The following is a 19,754-nucleotide window of genomic DNA, read 5'->3' on the forward strand; positions in this document are numbered from 1 at the left end:
ATTTTTACATTATAGTGCTTAATGTGTGAATGTATATATTAGTAGATGGTGGGGTGGAAAATACTTAAGTGACTATATTTATTTATTGAATTGAATTGAATACATCCACTTTTGTTTCAGTAACATTGACACAGTACCATACTTACATACAGGTTCTCTGTACTTTCTATTACCCTGGTAGATAGTAAATAGCCCATCAAATATGTTTTCGGGAGGACAATTTTCTGTGTATGTAAAGAAACACCCCTTGTGTTGTCATAGATATTAAACAGTCTGATAGGAGATTTATACCCTCTCTCAAGTACGCATCCCAAAGTACTTCTGGAATCTCCTCTCCTAGTGCTTGGCAGCTCTTGAGCTGATGTGAAATGTGAAACAGTGTGATCAAATATGTTTTCTCACCAGCCTGCTTTATCCTTCTGCCAGCTTGTGAGTTATTTCAGTAGTGCTACATTGTCACGAGGTTTCCTTCTGTGTCGTGGTCATGTGAACATGAAAACGCCACTTTGAAACTGTGTTCATGTTGTCTGTGTACCTTATTTAAGTCTGGACATCAGCAGTTGAGTACAAATGACCGGATGCCTCTATGTGTTATGATAAAATGGATTAAACTGATGATGTTTTTTCATATTCACTGCAACACCACTTGCAGGCTATCCAATACTTTAAAAAAGCTTTTAAGATGACAATAAATGCAAATATTCTTTTCCCTAAAAATATTCCTATTCTTGTACTGCTAAATCTATCTGACAGACTAAAAATCTCTAATGCTCTTTCCCTTTTAGACTCTTTTTAACTGGCTTATTGAGTGCAGTCCACTATCCTGTGCCTTGTTTGAGAGCCGCACCCATATAATTGCTACCGCCAAGCACTAATTCATGCTGATCTCTTCATTTAAACAGCTTACATAAAAGAGACACACTTTTAAAGCTTGCAATATTTAGCTTTTATTGTAGTCTTTATTTTCCATTAGAAAATATCAAATAATGGATATTTTAAAAAAAAATGAACGAAAAGGTCATGCAGAAGAAACTTTAAAATGTTTATATAAAATCAGAAACATCATACATCTGTCAGCTGATTTACTTATGAAAACCCAGGATACAGAAAAATGCCACATTGTATTATTTGCTGATCAGAGTTTAAGATGGCATGCAGTATACTTATAGAAAGGTAGCAGAAAATAACATATTAATGCTTAAGAAACAAAAAAACAAGTATGTCATGATTTGGTAGACAACTGCAGTATTTTGAAGTCTAAAATACATTCCATGTGCTCATCATTTCTACTTATCTGAATATTACTGTATGGAATCAAGTCAGTAAAACCCTTTCAGTAAGATTTAATGTAAAAAAAACCCAAACAAGATCATAATTTACTGAATCATACGTTTAAAACGTGATCCTCAGAATGTTTTATTTTTCCCCCTAAAGTTGTCTTTGGCTGTCAAGATGGTCTCAGGTTTTCAAAACTCATAAGTTGCTTTGATGAAATTCTGTATTTTAAGGCATGTATTTCTTTCCCTTCAACCTGGGAATGATCTGCATATCTCTCACATCATTGTGCTGTAGCAGCCAGCAGAGGTATCTTTCTGTGCCCATACCCCATCCACTTGTAGACAGAGGTATGATTTGCCTCATGTTCATGTACCATTCGTATGTTTCTTCTGGTACAGCATGGTGTCTTAAGGCCTCTTGTACCATCTCAGGGGTAGAGTGTCTTTCCCCAAGCCCCAATGTCTCCCCCAACCCCAAGAGCAGATCAGCTGCCTTTGCTTTCTTTCTGTCAGAGCCTTCAACATAAGCTTGGTAGAAGGGCACACCAAGGTGATCCATTTCAGTCAACCAAACAGCGCCACCATATTTTTCAATCAGAACTCTTTCTCCTTTGCGGGTTAGCTTTCTCCCAAACTGTGGCTGCCCTTCTTGTACCCATTCAAAACAGTCAGCTGAGGGCAACACTGTAATGGCCTGGTCCAGAGTTACTCTCGGAAGTGGTTCCTCCAGCTGCTTTAGCATGGCTTGTACATGGGACAGTGTTCCTGCGGAACTCTCAATGATCTTGGAGTGGTTTCTTAACATTGCCTGAGTCATGTGAGCCACAAAACCTTCTGCTATTTTAATAGCCTCATCCATGTCACCAAGTAGCTCACACTCTATATGGTAGAACTGATTCAGATGGGTGGCATCAGGATCCTCTCCTCTGAAACTGGGAGACACATAATATGTCCCTGGAAGTCCTTCCTGGAAACGCAAGAAATATTCAAGTGCAAATTGCATGGAGTCAGCCAAATACACATCTTGCCCTAGTATATTGACAAACACAGGCTCTGAGTCTGACCCCAGGCCCATTGGTGATGAAATTGTATCAGTTGTGATGGGTGTAAGAGCATATGCATACTTGCATTTGTTACTAAAGTACTCAACTGTGCTGTGGAACAGGGTATTTTGGATCTGAAAGAGATTGCGGTACCACTGGCTCTTGATGGCTAATGTGGAGTGGCTTTGGGGTTGTTCCCATGTGCGAGACGATGTGGTCTTTGTCATCTTGGTGTGAATGTCTTTCAGAGCCTCTGCAGATGCTGGAGGACCATCTGCTGAAGTTAGATATCCAGGATAGATTGGACAGAACTCGAGGGGCACTGCAGGCAGCATATCTCCAGGCTTTGTGACAAGTGGAATCAGCTTGGCATGGGCATAGTCAATTTCAAACCCCTCAAACATTAGAGCCACTCCTCGAGCACCCATCCCTTCTTGTACAAGTTGAGCCACCTTCTGTGCTGCCAAGACCAATGCTGTGTAGTCACTCCTGTCTAGACGGAAGATGTCACTTGTTAGTGGTCTTCTTGGCACCAAAACTGTAATGCCAGGTGTGTTAGGGAAGGGGGTCAAAAAGGCTACATGGTCATTGTCTTCCCACACACGCCACTGTTGCTCCTCTCCTCTTACAATGCGTGAAAAAAGGCCATCATTTGATGGATCTCCATAGAAATCATAGCAGGATGGAGCATCGGGTGTTGGGAGGCAAGCCCTTATCTTTGACTGGACCTGGTCGAGGGATGCATCCTCACAGCGTGGGCCACTCTTGGAACTGCAGTAACCAGGATCATGTATGTAGAATTCCTTATCCTCAGCAAGATGAGGTTTCCAGTTGGGTTCTACTCCATGCATAGGCAAGATTTTAATATGAGCAGGTTTGCCTGGTGTGGGCATGGACACGAGGGCACAGCGGTGCAAACCAAGTTTCTCACAAAGCAAATTAGCAACTGTTTGTGCCCCAAGTAACATTGCCATGTAATCAGGCATCGGTAACTGAAAGATGCTATTTGGTCCATTTAAAGCCTTTCGAGTGAGAATTGTGGTTCCTGGAGTCCAGGGTTCAGGATGCAAGTGCGCTATTAATTCGTCAGTTTCCCAGATCACATTTGCAAAGCTCATAACAGGTCTATAGACTTCAGCTCGAGCAACCCCATCAACCATGGAAGCAACAAACATCACTCCAGCATTAGTTTCGACTGCAGTTTCACCTTTATGGTCAACTGCAATGATTCCAGCACATTTTGCCCCTACATCCTCATAAATCACTTCTCGACAGGCCTGTGCTAGAGTGTAGCCTTTGAGATTGTATAGACTAGCCACTTTATGAGCAACTGTTTCACGTAAGAATGCATCGCCATCTCCCGAGCATGTCACAGCAAGCTTTTTGTCAGCATATATTCCAGCTCCAACAATTGCTGTGTCACCAACTCTTCCTTTCCACTTGCCTACTAACCCCCCAGTTGATGTGGCTGCTGCTAGTTTGCCCCAGCAATCCAGAGCAACTGCACCAACAGTTTGAGGATGGTTAGTTTCATAGCCACTTAGTTTCACAGCGAGCTCCTTGTATCTGACATCAGTGTGAAAGTACTCTGGTGTCATTGGTTTTTCTCTTTCCTGGAGAGTCTCTAGAAACTCCTCAGCTCCATCTCCTGTCAGTAATGAGTGTACACTTTTTTCCATCACATGGCGGGCTGCTTTGACTGGGTTTTTCACACAACGCACGCAAGCTACTGATCCAGAATTCTTTTCATGTCCATCAACAATTGTGGCCTCCATCTCATGTTCACCACTTCGGTTGTATACAGATCCCTTTCCTGCATTGAATAAGAAACAGTCTTCTAAGGCAGTCACACTTCTCTGTACAGCATCCAGACTGCTGCCTCCATGGCTGAGCACTTGTGCTCCCAGAGTTAGTGCTGTTTCAAGGGCAAATTCAATGACCTCAGCCACCTTGTGGCTCAGCATCATTTCCTCCCCAGCTCCACCATGAATGACTAAGGTGAAAGATGACTTTTCTGCAGGTGCAGAATCCAAGCATCCTTTTTGCTTGACTTTCATTCCTTCTTTTGGATCTACAACTTTGGTGTCCACTGTAGTGCTATTGATTGATCGTTCCTCTTTTTGCAAGAGGCACTCAATGGCTCCCATCTGCCCTGCAATTGCATACCTTACTGCTAGAACCATCACCAGCTTAAGGTTTAGTTCAAAACACTTTGCAAGTTTTCCTAAGATGCTGGCAAAGGTACCTTTTCCGTTCAGCACTAGACGGACCTTGTCCTTCTTTCCCAGGTAGGTGACAGCTAGCTGATTAGTAGCATACACATTGCCCACAGCACACTCTGTACCTTCCATTAGATCTGAGCCAGTGAGGTAGATGGATGGGCATCCAAAAAGATCCAGATATTTCTTGAGTGGGTTGTCTTCAGACATACTCCTGCGTAAGACACCTAAATGAGGCCCTACACCATGACCACTTTTTGTCAGTTTGATAAGATTTTTGTGCTCCAGGAATGCCAGGTGGAATTGGTGGAAGAGCTCCTTGGTGTATCGGGGAACATTGTCTGGCCCAATGCAGGATTCCAAGGCTGTTATGAGTTTACGAGACTGCATTGTGATCGAATAAGTTGGATCACAGCGCCCATGTTTGTAGTGTCGCATATGAGTGGGAGTCACCATGATGTGGCTGGCAGCTGTTTCTCCAAGGATTTGCTTAAGAGAGAGCTGTAGAGTAAAATTGATCCATGCATCATATAAACCCCTGTGACCCCTTAGGGTGGTGAAAACGTCTGGAAAAGATGAAACCTCAAACGTGATGACATGGTTACTCACTTGTAGATGGCTATTAAGAGGTTGACTTGGCATGTTTATACCTCCTAGCGGAAATTTTAGAGCTTTTGGATGTGAGGATGCTACATCTGACCCATTTATCAATGTCTGAGTTTTCACATGCTCTATGTTTTGGGACTCTGAAAGTTGCCACATTCTTTCAACTACAAGGCCAGCCACCATGCCATCCATGGCACTGTGTTCAAACACCATGCCAGCGACGCTGTCTTTGAACACCACCATGTTTACCACCTGTGGAGTAAAAAAGTGATAAAAATTGTAGTAATAGTTTAGTATCTGTTTGTCAATGAATTTAAACAATTCAAAGGCTCTGGACATGAGAGACGCTTGTGCTATAGTACTGTATAGATATTTCAGAATTTTATGTGCAAAATCTGCAAATGTACTTCAGTGTACATGTAAGAACAAACTTGTACATGTAAGAACAAACTGTAGAGATTTAATTAATTAACAAATTAAGAACACATCCTTTCTGAAATAAATGTATTTATTTCCTTGTACACTAATCCCATTTTATAGCTAATTACCAAGATTTATTATTTTTTTACACATACCTTGTCATAGTACCTCAGGCACTGTCCGTCAGCCCCTCCCAAACGGACAGCATTAAGAATATCAGCCAGATTGGTTGGTGCAGGGCAGTCTTCCAGTGAAACAGCCAGAATGGCACTCTCTATCACTTCAAGAGATTCTGCTGCCTCACCACCACCCTTCAGTATCTCCTTTCTGATGGCATGCCAAGTTTGGCGATGGAGAACAGATAATCCACAGACTGTGGATGGATCCTGCACAGCTTCTGCAGCTGGCAGACTATACACATGAGCTAGCTGGGTGTAGATATCAAGTAGGGGTAAGGCGGTGACTGCGCCCTCTGCACCTGGGTTCCTTAAGATTTGAATGGGAAATATACCTCCTTTGCAGGTCACAATGGCATGGAGGCTTTCTGGATACACCTGAAAAAAAAAAAAAACAGACAAGCTAGATGAAACAATCAAACCCATGCTAACAAGCTAACTTAAATTACCAATAGAGAAAGCCACAGAGCAGCTTTGTGTGTGATATCATGCTATCTTATGCCCAATAAACTTGCTTATTAGCCATCTTAGCATTTTTGGAACTGCTTTTTGAGGAGTCAGATGAATACAGTTGTATGAAAAAGTTTCAACACTCCTTGTCAAATTACATATTTTGTTGATTTTCTAAGTGAAAATAAACTAAGGCATCTTCTACACAGAACAAATTTAAATGTGCCATTTTTCTGAAAGTTTTCATATGAATTTAAAATTTTCTTTGCTAAGTATAACTTAAAGGAAAAAACAATATTAAATAACATTTGAAAAAGCCAAATTTAATGTTTTCCCGTCTGTTTTCAGATTGGAATTCAGCAAACAAATAGTAATTCGGCATTAAAATGTGCTGATGTGTGCTCTCTGTGGAGAACATGTAAACCTGTTTTTTTTTTTACTCAGAAAATCAACAGAACATTATTTGGCCTGGGGCTCCCAACCTTTTGCACATGGCTGTACTTAAAGCGGAATTATAGTAACTGGGTTATTCAGAGTGGACTGGTGTGAAATGTAGCTGTCTAAAGAAACTGACCAAGTCAGAATTGTTTGCAGTGGTAAATGGAACCAGACATCGAAAGAGTTTAAAACCTCTTAAAGCTACTTCAAACAAAATTATTACACAAAATGATTAGGAATATGCAGCCCAGTCTCCGAAATATGATTATTTTGAGATAAGGGTCTGGTCTGAAACTATATTTATGTAGTTTTGTAAACTAGCAGTGCATTCAAAGGCAAATTAGTGCCCTGGTTTATCACTATTTTATTATTATCAGCAATACATACACTCAGAAGACCTGTCTATGCTACTTAAAGTTTTAAATTGTAAATAAAATGCCTACATTTTTGTTGTTGATGTTACAAGTTCTGGTTCCTTGCCCCACCACTGTACAGAAATCTGTACAGAAATGTAAAGAAAGTTTCTTTACAGTTGATTATTGACTATTGTTGTTGACTATTCGACATAAAACCGATCTGAATGATTTTACATTTTGAAGACTGAATTATGCAGGAATTTTGAAAAGACGCACACATATTTATACACTGTGGGTGTATTTTTGTGAAGTCACTGACGTACTTTTAATTGATCCTGGTTCTCTCCTGGTAGGCGGCTGGAAGCAAAGACCTCCGACTGTTGAGTGCGCTCTGTTGGTACATCACCCTCAATAAGCCAAGGCTCACTGTACAGCTTGGCTGCAGCCCATAGCAGAGTTGAAGCTCTCTCTAGCTGTGCACTCTCTCCCTTGGCCTTGGATGGAGACAAGACAGAGGGGACGGCTGTAGAGGTGGGCAGAGGGTCACAGCAGGAGAGGAGTTGCTTTTTGAACTGCTCGGTCACCCAGTTCTCATTGCCACTGGCGCTGACTTGCAGCTTCTTCTGGGCCTCCTGAAGTGCCTCTCTCTGCTGGGAGAGGGCATTTTTATACTGGACGTACTCCTCAGGGCTCAGAATGAGCTGAAGCACACGGCCAACTTCTTTTATGGTGGTGTCCAACTCTGGAATGGGGTAATCAAGTAATTGTGCCATCCTGAAGAGGAGAGAATTTGATTAATGGCCACGACATGAGGTTTTCTGTGGAAGCTCATTATCACCAGGCACATAGAAAGACACAGTAATTTCGCTTCATTTATAACTTCATAACTTCATTTTTCTTTGTTAAAATTAATATTGTCATGTTAAAATGTGAAGTTTGATTGCATTTTACATTCCGTTGTTTTTCTTTCCCTGATGGTGATTTGTGTTCAGGTTTAACAGTTCAGGCTATTACTACAAATGCTTAAAGAATGGTAAATATGCATTTAGCTATCAGAGTCAGAAATGAGTGATTCTAGTCTTATTTTTGCTATTTATTTGTCACTGTACAAAACAGTCCATTAAATATAACAAAGTTGTCTTAACTGATGGTAATACATAACACAAAGAAGAATACAGATTCAAGATGATCTACCTCATTCAAGAATAAGCAGAACTTGTTAGTTACTTGTAGTTATTTAAACTTGAACCTGTTAAATAACTTATTTTTTAGGCTATAAATTTGCATGATTTTTAAAGTCATCCATCCATCCATCCATCATCTTCCGCTTCTCCGGGGTTCGGGTCACGGGGGCAGCATCCTGAGCAATGAAGCCCAGACCTTCCTTTCCCCAGCCACTTCCACTAGCTCCCTGGGAGGGATTCCGAGGCGCTCCCAGGCCAGCTGGGCGATATAGTCATGCCAACGTGTCCTGGGTCTTCCCCGGGGTCTCCACCCCGGTGGACTTGCCTGTGACACCTCCCAAGGGAGGCGTCCAGGAGGCATCCTAACAAGATGCCCGAACCACCTCAACTGGCTCCTCTCGACATGAAGAAGCAGCGGCTCTACTCCGAGTCCCTCCCGGATGACCGAACTTCTCACCCTATCTCTAAGGGAGAGTCCAGCCACCCTGCGGAGGAAACTCATTTCGGCCGCTTGTATTCGCGATCTCGTTCTTTCGGTCATTACCCAAAGCTCATGACCATAGGTGAGGGTGGGAACGTAGATCGACCAGTAAATCGAGAGCCTTGCCTTATGGCTCAGCTCTTTCTTTACCACAACAGACCGGTAAAGAGCCCGCATCACTGCTGACCCAGCACCAATCCGCCTGTCAATCTCCCGCTCCCTTGTACCATCACTCGTGAACAAGACCCTGAGATACTTAAACTCCTCCACTTGAGGCAAAACCTCATCCCCGACCCAGAGAGGGCTCTCCACCCTTTCCCGCGTGAGAACCATGGCCTCGGATTTGGAGGTACTGATCCTCATCCCGGCCGCTTCACGCAAACCAATCCAGTGAAAGCTGAAGTTCGCGGCCTGATGTCCCCAATAGGACCACATCATCTGCAAACAGCAGCGATGTGACCCTGAGGTCACCAAACCAGACACCCTCCATCCCCTCACTGCGCCTAGAAATTCTATCCATAAAAATTATGAATAGAATCGGTGACAAAGGGCAGCCCTGACGGAGTCCAACTCTCACTGGGAAAAAGTCTGACTTTCTGCCGGCCATGCGAACCAAACTCCTGCTTTGTTTGTACAGGGCCTGAATGGCTCGTAGCAAAGAGCCATGTACCCCGTACTCCCGAAGCACCTCCCACAGAATACCTCGGAGAACACAGTCGAATGCCTTCTCCAAATCCACAAAGCACATGTGGACTGGTTGGGCAAACTCCCATGAACCCTCCAGAATCCTGGAGAGGGTAAAGAGTTGGTCCAGTGTTCCACGACCAGGGCGGAACCCGCACTGCTCCTCCTGAATCCGAGGTTCGACTATAAGCCGGATAATAAGCAATATTTAAAAGTCAATGTATCATAAAAAAGTTTTCAATTTCTGACCCATTTTGGAATAATGACTTGGTATGTCCAACTAATTAATTAGTAAATTAGTATTTTAAAGTTATTGAAAGTTATTGTACTTTTTCCCTCAAATTTAATTTACTGTCGATTTATGGCCTAATTACTTATTTTCTTAAAATTTTCACTTGCCATGCTAAAATAATGATGTAGAATATTGATTATAAGTCAGTATTTTGAGAGAATAAGTCATTACTTTGAGATAATTAGTCAACATTTTGGAAAAATAAGTAATTATTTCAAGATATAAAGTTACAATTTTAAGAGAATAAGTAATTACTTCTAGATATAAAGTCATGGTTTAAGAGAATAATAGTTCAAGATATTAAATCAATATTTTAAGAAAATAACTCATTATTTTGAGACACTAAGTCAAACTTTGACACACTGCTGCCAGGAACAAAGAAGCCCTGGTGGTAATGGGCCTCCGTCCTTCTCTGTGTCCTACCAGATTCTTTTTTTCTGTCAGTTTAAAATGCAGCATGCACATTAAAACAGAAAAGGAGCTTAAAAGTCAGAAATACAAAGAACATTCAATAAGAGGCAACAAATACCTGTTTCTGACATCCATTAAGTCCCCATCTTTTCTATACATATATGTATTTATCAAAATGTAATACAGTTAAAAGGTCATGTGCTACAACTGACAGCAGCACTAAATATCTTTGTACTGTAGGTTCATCAAGGTTGAACATACTATATAATGGAGGAAAATGTGACAGAATTATAAAGCATGTGTAAATTATTAGAGCTGTCTTTTCAGAGCACACGTGACCTGCTGCATCTTCATTGGGCTGTAATTCAATCAGTTCATTACTGTCTCCAAAGCAGTTACTTTTTTTCCAAACAAAAGGAGCTTTTTGGGAAAGGAATGCACCCTGAGTTTTACAAACTGGGATAGAACACCTCTGTCCTCAGTCCGCAGCTGTTCTCCTTACGTGATTAAGCAAAGGCTCTATTTTTTTTTTTAAACCATTTTGTTCTAATGAATGTAACATAGCGTTTTCTATTTCCAGTTGTCATGGGAACAGGTCTCATGCTGCCTGACCCAAGTAATCTAATGTGATTTTGTCTGATTGACTGTAATAGCCAGTAGTCCATATAGTTCATAAGCAAATTCATCAGCCTAGGTTATGACTATAATCAGGTGAAGTTATTGATTGTTACTGAATATAATTTTTATTGTGGTCCTAGCACCATGTCAATTTCTTGCAGCCTGAGAGGGACAATATATTAAGGGTCTCCGATCATATTGTGACAATCAGCGGCAAGACTCAGAGGCAGGAGATATGTTCTTTGCCAACAGTGCTCTTTATTTAATTTACTACTCACTTTTTTTTTTTTTTTTAATTAAAATGTTTTATTGACACTTGAAGCATGTGTAATACCATTTACATTTTTTTTTCCTTTCACATGAACTTAAAATATTTTTTTTTTCCGAATACAGTAACAGGGGAAAAAAAAACATTAATAATGCATACTTTTTTTAAAGTTAGATGGCTCGATGACTCCGCTCTCGGCCATTTCTTTCAGTTTCTGCTCAGCTGCTTGCTGCTTTGCGATGGGGAGGCGGTGCGCACGTAGTAGAATGGGTGCAGTGGAGCCCGTGTCGATCTGGTGCTGCACAAGATTTGTCCGGGTGCAGTCCTCCTCCCGGGCCGCGAAAGCATCCAGATTCGCCTGCAACAGTGCCCACAGTCGCTGGCTTTGCTCTTCCATGAGCCCCTCGCTGCTGCGGCGCCACAGTTCTCTCACCGCCTCTGGCGTGCTCTGGCTGGGGGTCTTTTCAGGGAGCGGGGTGACACCCTCCCCTTCGGGCTGAGTCTGATCGGGCCCGACCGGCCCCCGGTCCCTGGCCTGTACGCTGGCCGTCGCCATTACACGGTCTTGCTCAGCAGTAGGACACGCCGCCAGCGGAATGCGCGTCCTCCCCAGTCTTAGCGCCGCAGCGGGGATGTCAAGGACTGCGCCCAGGGTCTCGAGAAAGTCCAGCACGAGTATGCATGCATCGCGGATGGGAGCGAGGCAGAACTCATGCTGCAGGGTTCTCTTGGCTAGCCCCACGCACAGTCTTTTCTTCCCTCCCATCTTAATTCTTTCCCCGGTTACTGACCTCAGCATGGTGTCGGTGGGGTCCCATGCCACAGCAGCGTTCTTTCGGAGCAGGCACAGCGCACCCGGCCGGATGATTGACACGGTAGAGCCGGTATCCACCAGGGCTGTGACAGGCACGCCCTATACGGTGCACTTGAGCCACTTCTGATACCATTGTGATGATCGGCGGCAAGACTCAGAGGCAGGAGACATGTTCTTTACCAACAGTGCTCTTTATTTAGTTTACTACTCACTTACTGCATTTAAACTGCACAGAGAGTGAAACCAGACCACTCAAACTGAGGAAAACCGTGCCCAGGCCATCAGGCTAGCTGCACTTCTGCCAGAGGGTGAAGACGGCAGCAACCACATTTGCATAGCCCCTCCTACTCTGACCGGAGGGCCGCAACGGGGCCTTCAACGGAGGGTCTTCTTCCGGGGCGCTTCCTAGTGTGCGACTCGAGCAGCGGCTCGTCATATGTGTTTTTTATTCGTTTAATTATTTATTTTTCTTTGTGTGTTTTTGCGTGTTGGGACGTATTGACACGGACGTAGCAATGTCTGTTGTGTTTTTCTTATTTGTATGGATGTTTTTGAGTCCTTGTTGGTTTTGTTGTTTTAGTTGGGAAACTGCCCGTGGTGTGGGCCAACATCGCCGTACTACTATGGACACTACTATTTTTACCCGCGAGCTTCTCCTGTCTTTACAAGCTTCAACCAATGGCATTGTGCCTGCTAGTATTCCTGTGGAGCTTTGTAGATCGGTTTTTAAGAAGAATTGTCGGAAGAGAGGGAGAAGAGGTGGAATACGCCGTAGACTTAGAAGTATGGGACTCGGTGACCGTCGCAAGCTTCCTGCACTGCCAACAGTCCTTCTTTCTAACATGCAGTCTATCCGAAACAAGATGGATGAATTGGAAGCGTGGGTTAAACTCAGATATGAAGGGAGGAAGGCATGTCTTCTGGCCTTTACTGAAACATGGCTTAGTGAATCGGACCGGGACGAGGAACTGTTGATAAGTGGGTTTAGTAGCCCACTTCGACTGGACCGGTCTCCCGAAATAACTAACAAGCACCGCGGAGGAGGTGTGTGCTTCTACGTTAACCAGAGGTACTGTAACACAGTGGTGGTTCGGGAGAGGATGTGTATGCCAGACATTGAACTGCTGACAATTTCACTCCGCCCTCATTATTTGCCTCGTGAGTTTCAGCAGATATTTTTCACATTAGTGTATATACACCCGCGAGCAAATGCATTGGTAGCTGCTCAGTTGATTGCCGATGTAACGCACAGGGTGGACTTAATTTGTCCGGATGCCCCCAAGTTTATTCTTGGTGATTTTAATCATTGTAAATTGGACAGAACTCTTAGGATGTATGATCAATATGTGAGTACACGAAGAAACTCCATGATCGATCTTTGTTATGGTTCTCTGACTGGTGCTTATAAATCTTTGTCGATGCCTGCTTTTGGGGCATCCTTTCACAATAGTGTGTATTTGATGCCCATGTATAAACCTTCCTTCAGACGCCTTGAGCGTAAGGAGAGAATAGTAAAGATTTGGTCAGAAGACAGTATTTCCTCTCTCCAAGCATGTTTTGACTGTACGGATTGGCAGTGTTTTTATGATGCTTGTGATGATATTAATGAACTAGCTGACACGGTTTCATCTTACATTACATTTTGTGTTGACACTACTATTCCAACTAAAAAGGTTGTTATTTATCCAAATAATAAACCTTGGGTAACAAAAGAGCTCAAAACAATTCTCAATAAAAAGAAAAAGATTTTTTTTATTGGAAATGCTCTGGAGAAAAAGCTTATCTCCAGAGAGGTACGAAACGAAATTAGGAGGGCAAAAATGAAATATAGGGAAAAGATTGAAAGGCAGTATAACAGGGGTAATTTAAGAGAAGCCTGGCAAGGTATCAAAAAAATGGCCTCTGTTAATCAAGGAGTAAACGAGATACGACAGTCTATTAGGATTAACGGAGTGGTTGAGTCTGAATTACCAAATGTTTTTAATATGTTTTTTTCGCGTTTTGAAAGGTCTGAGTTTTCCGAGAACGTGTCTAAGCTTAGAGGGTCCTTGGGATCCCTTGTACCTCTGGATGAGATGGTGATAACTCAGGAATGTGTAGCAGATTTGTTTAGGAGGGTGAATATGAGCAAAGCTGCTGGTCCTGATGCCATTTGTGGGCACACATTGCGTCATTGTGCTGACCAGCTCAGTGAGATTTTCACAAGACTCTTCCAGTTGTGTATTAATTGTGGTCAGATACCTTCAATTCGGAAAACATCCACGATAATTCCTATTCCAAAACTGAGAAATGCTAGGGAATTAAGTGAGTTTAGACCAGTTGCACTCACATCCCTGGTCATGAAAAATTTTGAAAAGATTTTAAAAAATATAATTGTCTCTTTCATTGGTAACAAATTAGATCCCTTGCAGTTTGCTTATCAAGCTGGTAAAGGTGTAGAAGATGCAAAACTTTTTATTCTTGATAGGGTGTATAAGCACCTTGAGAGACCCCACTCTCATGTGAGACTTTTATTTGCTGATTTTTCCTCGGCTTTTAATAAGATGCAGCCTCACATTTTGATTGAGCGGTTGGCTTCTTATTTTGTTTTGCCTGATCAGTTGCCTGCGTTGCTTTTAGATTTTTTGACTGATAGAATTCAGCAAGTTTGGGTGAATGGCTGTATGTCTAGTACTATGGTCTCGAACACAGGCGCACCTCAGGGTTGTGTCCTTTCTCCCTTGCTTTTTATCATGTATACAGACAGCTGCAGGAGTTTTAGAGAGGGCAGCTGTCTTGTAAAATTTTCTGATGACACTGTATTATTGTCTCTTCTTCAGGGCTCAGAGTCAGATCATGGTTGTGCTCTTCCAGCTTTTGTTACGTGGTGTGATGAGCACTTTCTTGACCTTAATGTGTCAAAAACTATCAAAAACTAAGGAATTAATAATTGATTTTAGGCAAAACAAAAAGGAACCAAAAGCTAGTGTCACACATGGAAAAGAGGTACAAATTGTGGATACATATAAGTACCTGGGGACAGTATTCTATTCTCAACTTAAATTTGATGCGAATACAGAGCTGGTTGTTAAGAAGGGTCAACAAAGAGCTCACTTATTGCGTAAACTGAATTCCTTTCATGTTTGTCATTCAGTGTTGTGTAGTTTTTACCAGGCTTTTATTGAAAGTGTCTTAACCTTTTCGTTTATTTGTTGGTTTAATGGGCTGTCGGTGAGGGACAAGAATAGCCTGAAAGGCATTGTAAAAATTTGTTCAAAGATAATTGGAGTTCAACAGAGAGACCTGGTCTCCCTGTGGGAGAAACGAGTAGCTCAGAAAGCAAAAGGAATCATCACTCAGGGTGATCATGTTTTGTCCAGTGAATTTACGGTAATGCCGTCAGGTCGGCGTTATATCATGCCCTTCAGTAGAACAAATCGCTATTCTAAATCTTTTATTCCTTCTGCTATCAAGCTGTTAAATGTGGATAATAGTGTTTTTAAATGATAGTTATATAGTGTTTGTGTGTATATGTGTATAGTTGTGTGTGTGTGGACGAGAAGACTGCAAATGAATTGCCCTCTGGGGACTAATAAAGTACTGTGAACTGTGAACTGTGAAAACCCCGTGCTCGCCACAATATGCTTTTTTCGCAAACTTTTTACAGAATTCAGTAACTAAGAACAAATCTCAAGTTTTGCTTTATGGCAAAAAAGAAATTTCTTCTCACATATTATAATTATTAAAATTCTACATATACATATAATTCTTTCGTAACATGTAACAATGTATATCATTGTTTTTAGAGCAGCTCCTTTTATTTCCAAAATGGCAAAGTTTTTAGGAGGATCAATAAACACTTATCAGTATGCATTTATAAAAAAAACAATGTAAGGCACACATATGTAAATGCATATTGAGCAACAAAGTCCCATTTCTATTGGTTGATCAATTGTGAAGTTTTGACAGTGTCAAAGGACAACTACCGTTTTTAATGGTGTAAAAATGGCAAGAAAAGTTTTGTTCCCACTGCGGAAATATAACAAATGATGTCTTAATATAAATAATTTAATTTTTAATTATTTCACATCACTAAGCTTCAGTTTTTTGAGTGTTAGAGACCACAAAATATATATATATATAGGATGAATGCTTAATTAAGATTAAGGCTTAAAGATAAAGGTATATTTTGCTATTTTGTGTTCTTATTGTTATACCATTTGTTTTAGCTGGTTGTTGGTATATTTAGTATTGTGTATTTTGTGCATGACCTTTGCTTTTTGTTTTGTTGTCTCTGCCCTTTTTGTTCTGCCCTTTGGATTTGGTTGATCTATCTCCGATTTTGCACTTTATGACATTTGCCTGTACCTTTGACCATGCTTCTGCTTTTCCCTTTTTCTATGGATGCATTGTCTGATCTTTGTCTATTTCATGTGCTTTCTAGCTCTGAACTCTGCCTGGTTATCGACTATAACTTTGAAGTCTGTTTCTATCAGTAAAGCCCTTTCAGTTACACGTACAAGTGTCTGACTGTGCATGAAACCTTACAGAAGAACATATCAATCATCATCATCATCATCATTATCATCATCATCGTTAACCATTAAATCCAGATAGGGTCGCAGCAGCAGTTGGGAGAGCATAGAATCCCAGATGCCCCCCCGCAACTTCCTCCAGCACATTCCCAGGGACCCCAAGCTGCTCCGTGGCCAACTTGGAGATGTAATCCCTCCAGCGGGTTCTAGGACGACCCCAGGGTCTGGATCAGGTACCCGAACTGAATCAACTATACTCCGAGCTACTCCGAGATGGCTGAGCTCCTCACTTTATCAAACAGATTGTAGCCCACCACCCTGCATAGAAAGCTCATTTCTGTCACTTGTATTCACGATCTCATTCTTTCAGTCATTACACACAGCTCATGAGCATAGGTGAGGGTTGGTATATAGACCGACCGGTAAACAGAGAGCTTTGCCTTATGGCGGAGCTTCCTCTTTACCACTACAGATGCCAGAAGCATCCGGCCCTGACTCCCGTGATGGAAGCATATCTCCCAGATTAAGGAAGTCTTCAAAGTGCTTCAAAGTCAGAGTTTCTCCACCCCTGCCAAATACAGCTTGGGCGCAGCCACACTGACCACTCCTGAGTTGCCATACAGTGGTCCAGAACCTCTGTGAAGCTGACCAAAAGTCTTTTTCCATGGCTTCACCAAACTCCTCCCATGCCCTGTATTTTGCTTCTGCCACCATTGTGCCTTCCACCTTTTTTGCCTGTCGGTAACTATCTGCTGAGTTGGGAGTCCTTCGGGCCATCCAGTCCCTAAACACCTCTTTCTTCAGCTTGACAGCCTCCCTCACCACTGGTGTCCACCAGGGGATTCTTGGGTTACCGCCCCGACAGGCACTTACAAGCTTTTGGCCACAGCTATGCCTGGCAGCTTCCACAATGGAGGTTTTGAACAGGGTCCATTTAGACTCCATGTTCTCTACCTCCCCTGATTGTCCAGAACATATAGTCCCAAGTCAGATGAAATGACAACAAAGTCAATCACTGACCTCTGTCCCAAGGATCTCTGGTACCATGTACGCTTATGAACATTCTTGTGTTCAAACTTGCTGTTCGTTATGGATGATCCATGCCTGGCACAGAAATCCAATAACAATTCACCATTCGGGTTTAGATTGGGCAGGCCCTTCTTCCCAATCACACCTCTCCAGGTCTCCCAGTCATTGTCAACATGAACATTGAAGTCTCCCAGTAAGACTATGGAGTCTGTAGACAGGACTCTTTCCAGAACCCTGCCCACTCGCTCCAAAAAGGCCAAATACTCTGACATGTTGTTTGGTGCATAAGCACACACAACAGTTTTCCTTTCTGCCATTTTAATTTGCATTGAGGCAACCCTCTTGTTCACCAGGACAAACTTCAACTGCAAGGCCCCCAGCCAGGAACTCATGAATATCCCCACAACCGCCCAGTGCTTCTCACCCTGTCCAACTCCTGAGTAGGAGAGGGAGCAACCCCTATCCAGGAGTTTGGTTCCAGGACCGACTGTGGGTGGAGGTGAGCCCAACTATATCTAGTTGGTACCTCTCAACCTCCGGCACAAGCTCTGGCTCTTTCTTCCCCATTGAGGTTACATTCCATGTACTAAGAGCCAGTTTCTGCCACAGGGACCTAAGCCACCAAGGACCCCCTCTTTCAATCTCCCACTGTTTGTATGCCACTGCACCGCTCCCCCATGCTGGACCTTGCAGGTGGTGGGCCCACATTGTCTCCCCACGTTGCATCTTTGGGCTGAGCCCGGCTGGGTTACATGGGCTGTCTGCCCACCAGGCGCTTCACGGGGGACGCTACCCCCAGGCCTTGCTCCAGGGTTGACACTCTCCCGGCCAGAGTGCACAATGTTTTGTGCACGTTTTTCATGGTGGGTTTTTGGATCGCATTAGTCTTCACTCCAGACCTGTTAACCCTGGGAGACGCTTCCAGGAGCATATTGCTCCCAACGACTTAGCTCTGAAGATCCCTAGACCACACAAGCCCTTCCACCGTGACAAGGCCCCAATCCAGGAGGGACACATCAATCAATAACGTTGAATTTATGCAAGCTTTCTTGTTGTGTAAATAAATAAAAATTGTGTAAAAAATAAAAAAGTAAAAACAGCATATTGTTGAGTCAGCTTATTTTTACTTAGAAAATCAACAAACCTGTCATTTGACCAGGAGTGTTCAAACCTTTGCAACTATACAGTTGCAGTGTTACTCAATAGGTAGCACTAATGTGTTTTATTAAATCCAGTAGTTATTCAAATATATTTAACCATAGATGGATTACAATTCAGAAACACTTCCATTGTAAAACATTGTTCCAAAATAATACATTTAGTATGTTTTAAATTCCATCATTAAAAATAAGTATGTTTGATATTAAATACACTTTTAAAAAGTACACCTGAATGCATTTTTCTTTTACATGTTCATGCTACACAACAGTTTGTTTATCAAAGTTAAGACTAAAAAACAAAATGCAGAGTAAAAGAATGAGAATGTTAATTGACAGTTTTCTTCTCTTTCACATTTGAATTCTTGAGCCCCTGTCTATTTGCCCTCAGACTGTTTAAATGCCCTTAAACTCAGTTTGTATAATAGCTGTATTCAGTATCAATATAATAACTGTTTTAATAACTTTTTGCCTACTCATACTTTAATAAAATAAAAACACTGATAAACTCTGAGAAAACATCACATCCCAGAATGTGGTTATTATTAAATAGAATGAAACACAACATCACCAATAAGCAGTACTAATTTTCTACACCAACTTTTGTCAATTTAAAAAACAGGGATGTCTACAAGACTCTTTGGAACTCTTACATAGAGTTATAAGTGATTAAAAAGTGTAATGAATGATATGGATTTGCACTCTGGGCACTGGTGTTCAACTACCTTTGGCTTTATCTAAAACACAAACTTTCTTGATGGGATGGATTGTGATATACAGTAAATAAAATCAGGTTTGATTAATGCCAGGGGTGTTGGCTGGATATGCAAATATCCAGTGCTCAGCCTACTCATTTGTAGGAATGTTTTGGAGTATCTTTCCCCAGAATATTTAATGTGAAGTTCTACACAACAATAACATTTGCAGAGATTTCTCCCCAATAAAGTATTCCTCTAATTTCCTGTAACTCCGCATTAACCATCTCTTCTATGCATCCTTTCAAATGTCTAACAGTGAAACATCTAGAATTCTTATATATTTTTGGCTACTCATACTTTAAAATGTTAAATAATCATTCAGTAAAAATTTTCAAAAGCAAAATAAAAATAATATTTTCAATATGAAAGAATGCACTAAATAAAACATTTGAGTAATTATGAGACTTGATAAACATTTTAGTGCTCTGCTGCCTGAGCAAAACCAACAAGACCCAATGAAATTTGGGTTTCCAGCTAATCTTTCAGATACAACATGGGACTCGATTTGGGCTAGTTTTATAATGCATGTTTTTTTTTTGTATTTACACACATACACACA

The 19,754-nt window shown here is 41.8% G+C and overlaps 1 protein-coding gene across 3 annotated transcripts in view; it reads right to left on the reverse strand.

The window, feature by feature from the left end:
• Positions 1 to 939: 939 nt before the first annotated feature.
• The window catches only part of LOC108433477, a 36,239-nt gene continuing 17,424 nt past the window's right edge, over positions 940 to 19,754 (reverse strand). For all 3 annotated transcript variants that reach the window (XM_017708074.2, XM_017708072.2, XM_017708073.2), the window contains 3 exons: positions 7,309 to 7,759; positions 5,721 to 6,119; positions 940 to 5,397 (listed from right to left, as the gene is read on the reverse strand). In XM_017708074.2, the coding sequence (XP_017563563.2) occupies positions 1,504 to 5,397; positions 5,721 to 6,119; positions 7,309 to 7,759 (4,744 nt within the window). In that variant the 3' untranslated portion in view covers positions 940 to 1,503. The remainder of the gene's footprint in view (positions 5,398 to 5,720; positions 6,120 to 7,308; positions 7,760 to 19,754) is intronic.

Source organism: Pygocentrus nattereri, chromosome 1 (assembly GCF_015220715.1).
Source record: "Pygocentrus nattereri isolate fPygNat1 chromosome 1, fPygNat1.pri, whole genome shotgun sequence".
Taxonomy (NCBI): Eukaryota; Metazoa; Chordata; class Actinopteri; order Characiformes; family Serrasalmidae; genus Pygocentrus; species Pygocentrus nattereri.